Source organism: Glycine soja, chromosome 3 (genome assembly GCF_004193775.1).
Source record: "Glycine soja cultivar W05 chromosome 3, ASM419377v2, whole genome shotgun sequence".
NCBI lineage: Eukaryota > Viridiplantae > Streptophyta > Magnoliopsida > Fabales > Fabaceae > Glycine > Glycine soja.
Window position 1 is genome coordinate 39,262,369 of NC_041004.1, and position 7,111 is coordinate 39,269,479.

At 30.5% G+C, this 7,111-nt stretch overlaps 1 protein-coding gene across 1 annotated transcript; it reads left to right on the plus strand.

The window, feature by feature from the left end:
• The first annotated feature begins 234 nt into the window (after positions 1-234).
• LOC114406895 (auxin-induced protein AUX28-like) lies at positions 235-3,756 on the plus strand. Its single transcript, XM_028369744.1, has 5 exons — positions 235-682; positions 2,030-2,259; positions 2,447-2,582; positions 3,013-3,080; positions 3,398-3,756. Exons 1-5 carry the CDS (start codon positions 390-392, stop codon positions 3,433-3,435), a joined length of 765 nt encoding a protein of 254 aa, XP_028225545.1. The 5' UTR covers positions 235-389; the 3' UTR covers positions 3,436-3,756.
• The last annotated feature ends 3,355 nt before the right edge of the window (positions 3,757-7,111 follow it).

Consider the following 7,111-nt stretch of genomic DNA (forward strand, 5'->3'; position numbering starts at 1 on the left):
AGAAATAAAGAGAAAAAAAAAGTGGTGTAAGCAAGCAACATGGGGTGTCCACTTACGCTTCTTCCACTGAACAATCATAGAAAGATAACATCACCTTGTCGTCACCGAGGGCAGCATGCACAGAAAATTCCAGCTCACACATTCCTCCACGTGTCACAAACCCATTTCCCTCTAAAAAGACAGGACGCACCATGCGTCCTTGTATCAAACGTCCCCTTGTCCCGCCCCTGCCCCTATACCATAGTACATTAGTACCCCCACACACCCCTCTATCTTTCACTATTATTGCCACACACAAATCAATTAACTGAATTCTTAGACAGAGAAAGAGGAGTAGTACTAGTGATAAGGTGATCATAATAGAGCATAATATAAGAGAGTGAAAACTCATGGAGGTTGGCCTCAACAAGAAGGAGAACATGGGGTTTGAGGAAACTGAGCTAAGGCTTGGACTGCCTGGAAACGTAGGAGGCACTGGCACTGAAGAAGTGCTCATCAGGAAGAGAGGTTTCTCTGAGACTGAAACTGAAACTGAGGAGGATGAGTCTGCTACCACTGTGGATTTGATGCTTAATCTTTCTTCTAAGGAAGCTGCTGCTGCTGCAGATCCAACTGATAAGCACAAGACTTTGCCTAAGGAGAAGACTCTTCTGCCTGCAGATCCTGCTAAGCCTCCAGCCAAGTAAGTTAATTATTCCATTATAATAATTAATTAACTTGTTACAAATTCTCAAACATTTCCATCCATGCTTTAGTTTTATATTTATAATAATATAAGAAAGATGTGATTTAATTTTATTTGTTCTTAATTTTCTATTGCTAGTTGTAACTTTCATGATATATATACATAAAAAGTGAGAGAGAATTAACGAGCATGTAAATTAGCATGATTTAAGTAGAGGTTTTGGATTAAAGTTCTGAATATACAATCGCATAAAATATTTGAAAAAAAAGTTTTATTATTTATAATTATCCTATCTAACTCGAATAACTCGAATAAAATTGTTTTTGGTAGATAATATATTTGATATACAAAAGAAAAGAATTAACATGGTTTATGGTATATATTGTATACTAATTCATGGTATGGTCTAGGGCTAATAAGCATGCATTTTATATATATATATATATATGACTCTTGATTGTGGAAGAGGTAGAAACGGTGATAAAGAAGATTAGATCGTGGAGGATGGAATAAAAATGAAAGAGACCGAAACATAGGCTTGAGAGAGAGAGAGAGAGAAGAGTGGGGATAGAAAGAGATTAAAAAAAAGTATACTTTTGTGAGTTTTGTCTAAAAGAAATATTTTTATTTAATTTCTTTGTATAATATGCAAAGGAAAAATAACTAAGACGTCCTGAACTCTCGTACAACATAATTATGGAATCACGTACGGTTTCATGCTAAAACGGTGTTCTACTTGCCTAGCCAGTTATGCAGAAAAGGGCAATAATTTACAATTATGTCTGAAAGTTTTGATGATATGTATAGTACAACAAAGAAAAGCTACACCTTTCTTGTCCTAATCCGTCACGGCATAATTTCTTCTTCCGCTGATTCATATAGGTAGTGATGTAAAACACAGTATGGGTTTTTAAAGGTAAAAGTACTGCACTAGCAAATAATTAAGTCGATCATATTTAAATTAAGCTAAAATATATAAAAGGAGAGTAGGACTTGGATTAGTATAAAATAGAAACATAAACTTTTATATGGCTAGCTCTCAGCCATCACCAATTATAATTTTCTAATTTTCTTGGATAATTAATCAATTAATTCTTCAAAGAAACCTAAAGTGCTCTTCTATATACAATCAATTAATTTATTTTTAATTTTATTATATTTTTTATTGATAAATATTAGTTTGTTATTTTTGTTAGAAATATGAAATTCAAATGTATGATATCTTTCTTTTTTATTCACTCTTTTTCAAGTGCTGTATTAATCTTATATCTCCTTCAACATAATTACCACATATTGATGATAATATATAAAGTAAGGAGTTGAAATGAAATTGGTGATGTGTAGGGCACAGGTGGTAGGTTGGCCACCTGTGCGGTCCTTCCGGAAGAACATGTTAGCTGTACAAAAGAGCGTCGGAGAAGAGAACGAGAAGAACAGCAGCAGCCCTAATGCAAGCTTTGTCAAAGTTAGCATGGATGGAGCACCTTACCTCCGCAAAGTGGACTTGAAGATGTACAAGAGTTACCGAGAGCTCTCTGATTCTTTAGGCAAAATGTTCAGCTCCTTCACCATAGGTAATTAATTAAACACAATCCTTTTTTTTTAATTATAATTAAGCCTGTGTCTTTAAGTATTTATTTATTTTCAATTGAACTTATTTGCATGCATGTAAATTAGAAAGCTTATTAATTTGAATTAATGAATCGGGTCGTATTGATTATTAATTAATGCTTTGTTGTTGATGTATTTATGCAATGCAAGGCAATTGTGAATCCCAAGGAATGAAGGATTTCATGAATGAGAGCAAGCTGAATGATCTTTTGAACAGCTCTGATTATGTCCCAACCTATGAGGACAAGGATGGTGACTGGATGCTTGTCGGTGATGTCCCATGGGAGTAAGTCTTTCACCTCTACTCAAAATCAATTTGGCCGCGATAATTGAACTTTGCAATATTATGGGGATAAACTTTAACATATGTTTACCAAACTTCACGTAGAAATTTATATGATTTCTAGGAATTAAAAAGATGTTTCATATAATCTTTTACCATTGGTCGTCCATATGCATTAGAAGAAATTCCTCCTTACATCATGGTATGCCAATTTATATTATTATCCTCATCTTTCATGCACCAACAATACTTGAAATAAAAGCTTGCACAATAATAAACCGTATGAATATTAACTATGTTTGAACCTTCTATAAAACCAGGGGTTATTAAACGTTAATTCCGATTAATATAATAAGGACCATCCTAACGGCAAGTCATATATATATATAGCACAGGCTTATAGTATAACATGAATTTTCTTCATGTCAACCAGGATGTTTGTTGAATCATGCAAGCGTTTACGCATCATGAAAGGAAAGGAGGCCATTGGTCTTGGTCTTGGTAAGTATATCAAGTCTTTAAATTACTATTTACATTAATTATAAACCTTATATTATATTATATATATATATATATATATATATATATATATATATATATATATATATATATATATATATATATGTTCAGTAATTCACTCATGAAAGTGTCATATGTATATGTGAATTCTGATGCTCCTAGAAAAAGTCTCAAATCGAATATTATTAATTATTTTTTTATATAAATTAGAAAACTTGCATATATGTCAAATCTAATAACTTCTCCTTATTTAGAGATATATTCTAAAAAAAAAACTTGTTTTAATTTTATTATTTCAGCACCAAGAGCCATGGCAAAATCCAAGAACAGGAGCTAGACTAGTCGCACAATTCATGACCTGCCCCATCCTTTGTAATTGCGGTGCCCAGTTGGCTTAGTTACTAAAGTAAGGATAATTAAGCTGCAGCAGACACGGATGGACATTGCTAAGTGGTTGAATTATAGTTAATTTGTGTCATTATGGTTTGTTATAATATTTCATCAAACAAAACAATGAGATGCATGTCTAATTAAGTACTAATCATGAACAGGAACATAATGACTCTCAATCATGTTGTTAGACTTGGCTTTCTTATATATCGATCTTTGCTTGTTTTGTGTGAGTGCTTCTTAATACGAGTAATAATTTTAAGACGTATGTGTTTGTCTGTTGTAGTTGTAGCGACATATTATCATGCTTTACATTTAAAATTGTCTTGTAATTAAACTTTTTCCTTATCATTATGAGAGATTCCTTGGTATTAATCATTTTTCATATAATAACAAAACTGTACGTATTTATTACATTTACGTTAGTTTTTGTTTTGATCATCAAGAGCCGAATAGATAGTACTGGAAGTGTTCCCTGAACATGGTGGATGGGAAACAAGAACATGTGCGTGTTCATGGAGCATTTATGCATGCCCATCGAAATAGGTTCTGTAATTTATTATTATATTCCTTCCAAGATATAGCCGTCTAATTTTCCAAATATGGAGTACTATATAGAGGTGTGTTGGTCAAACTTAATTTTATAGATTGACGAGAGGGGAAAATATTAGTGCCAACGCAGTACTACTCTACGCGTAAATTAAATGACCCCTAATTTAAATTTTTGTGGCATTTACAAATGGATTTTAATTTGGTGATAGCTATTAGCTAGTACGTACTGGGGGTTTTGAATTCCAAATTTATAATTTTTTTATTGATAATACATTCGTAAATATCAGTGTAAGCCTCCGTAAGAGTTCTAGCTCTTATACATCCTTTATAAAATAATATTAAAATTTGACAGCACATTCAACATATTAAATAAGAAAACTTGATAGAAAATTATAAAATTATTTATTTTGCTATTACGTTTTATTCTTTACACGTCTTAAATATAAGACTAATTATATTGCTTCACAAGGTACTGTCAAACCCTTAATTAATATTATACTTTTTAACTTTCAAGTTTAAATTTATTCAACATGCACTCAATTTCTACTATTACAAATGTGTCTTTAAAGTTAACGTTGCCAAAAGTTAATATTTTGGACAATGGTTTCATAAAAAATCATCTTAAAAAATGTAATATTTTAAGATGATGGTTAGCTATCTTATAAAGGTACTCTTCTAAGATGATCGTAAGCTAAACACCCTCTTAGAAATATACCTTTAGACAATGACGACGGTAATTAAATGGCAGACCGGCATGGAAGTGTGAGTGACAAAGAGGGTGACTCGAGTGAGGGCAGCATGTAGGAGTGAGGGGTGAGTGTATACACTAACTGAGATCTCAAGGCTGACTCAGTCAATGAAATAGGTTCACATGAGTAAATGAAGTGCAAACCACAATAATTTTTCCAAAAACGTCATAGATATCATTGTACAATCATTCTACGATGGTGTCAAACATTACTGTCTTTATTTTCAAATTTTGTAATTATGAAAGTGTCACCGCATATTATACTATAACGGTTTAGGAGAATCAACGTCATATGTGTCATAAAAAGACCATTTTTTAGTAGTGTTCATAATAACCTTCCATTATTGACTTGAGAAAATTATTCTTAAACGCACATCTTTTTCTCTCAAGAGACATGACTCACTTCTAATGTATATCTCACATTAATTATAAGATATAATTAGTGAGTCGATGTCATCAAATAAGTACCTCCTTAGATGTCAAATTGTTGCTTTTAGTTTCTCAGAAATTATCGGAAGCATATGTTTCCAATTTCTTTTTTTAAAAAAATTGCAATGTCTACATGTGCTTGGATTGGAACTATATTGGAGCTTCTTCATCCATGAGATCTTAATTGTTCAATTCTTTTACAAGTTGGTAAGCTAGTTGGTGAAGGAAATTAAAATTGATGGTTTATCTATTTCCATTTTTTTCTCCCTCTAACTCTTTTTTGTGGTGATTGATCGAACTAAGTAATTAACACGCAAGAAACCAAGTTAGTTTCGGCACTTCAATCAGTGCGATTAGATTTGTCACATTTATCTCTCAGAGGTGAAGGACGCAACTTTCATTTCCTATCCTCAAGTTAGTAATATCTTATAGTTTCTTCATTAATAATAAAGAAAATGTACTGGAAATTAGAACTGGCAATAACTAGCTAGCTAGCGTTTTCAGGATCTGAAGAAGTTGAATTGAAATCTTTAGGGACTTCAGGTTGCACTTTGCTGATCTAATTTGGTTTACAAGGATAAAGGAGGAGAGTTTATATTTAATTTTCTTTTTCATAATTAAGTATATTAAGTACTTCATATATTGTTCGTTATTTGAAATATAAAACTTAATTGTATAACATTGTGATTAGCTATATGATTGATCAACATTGCTATTTCATTTCTAAATATTAGTAAATTAATTAAGGATGATTCAACAGAATTCTAATTATTTACTAAAATACCATATAAGTATTTCTCCTCACAAATCTCATATTCATTGCATTATCAATATATTAGTTTAATAACTTCTTTTAAAGTGATCCAAAATATTCCCCTTGAATGTTATGAAAGATTGGTAAAGATTAAAATATCTGTTCTAAGAATCTGAAAAGAAAAATATTTTATCTATTTATATATCTATCTATGAAAAAGGGAGGGGAGAGAGAATTTTAAAAAATAAATAAATAAAAACATTTAAATGAAACAATTGTAAAAAAAAATTATAAATAAAAGACTACTGATAAAATAAGATGAAATATGAAATTTATTATAATATAATTGTTAAATTAAATTCAGAATATACATGAAGCAAAAAATTTAAAAATAATACAAATATTTAACTATATAATTTTGATATTAATACATTTTCATATAAAAATTGTATGTAAGATAAATATTTTTTCCCATGATATAGTTAATAATGCTTTCATATGCAAAAAAATTATTTTCATATATAATACAAGTATTTATCGTGTAATTTAATACTAGTAATAAATAGTATCTTCTAATTCTTTAGCATCTTCCTAAATTACCAAAAAAAACAAAAAAAAGACCACTAGTCTCGAACAAAACATGTCAGTAACCTAGTACAAAATATATCTTCAAAGTGTTAAATTAAAAAAAATGAAGAAATGACCATCAATTTTTTAATATGAAAACTTATAATTTTCTAGAGCAACACATCATGTTAGTATCATAGAGTATGAGTATAATTTAAGCAACTTATTTTAAGGTTCTTATCTTCTGCTAATTAGTTTCCACAATATCATTTCATATTTAAGCAATTCATACATATTTTATTTCAAATGGTATAATTCTAAGCAATAAAGTTTAATTTTAAGCACTCCAACATGAGATGCAGATCTCCTCCACATGTAGAAAAAAATCAAGCAACAGCATTTTAAAATAAGCAACTTGTTAAGCAACTAGCATTAGAGATCTCTTAAAGTGATTTTTTTATCATTTTGTTTGGCACAGGGAAGAAAAATAAGCCGGGTGAATATAGGAAAAAGAGAAATTGGGAAGAGGGAAATAGAGAAAAGAAAAAATAGGATAGATTTTTTGTTTGATTT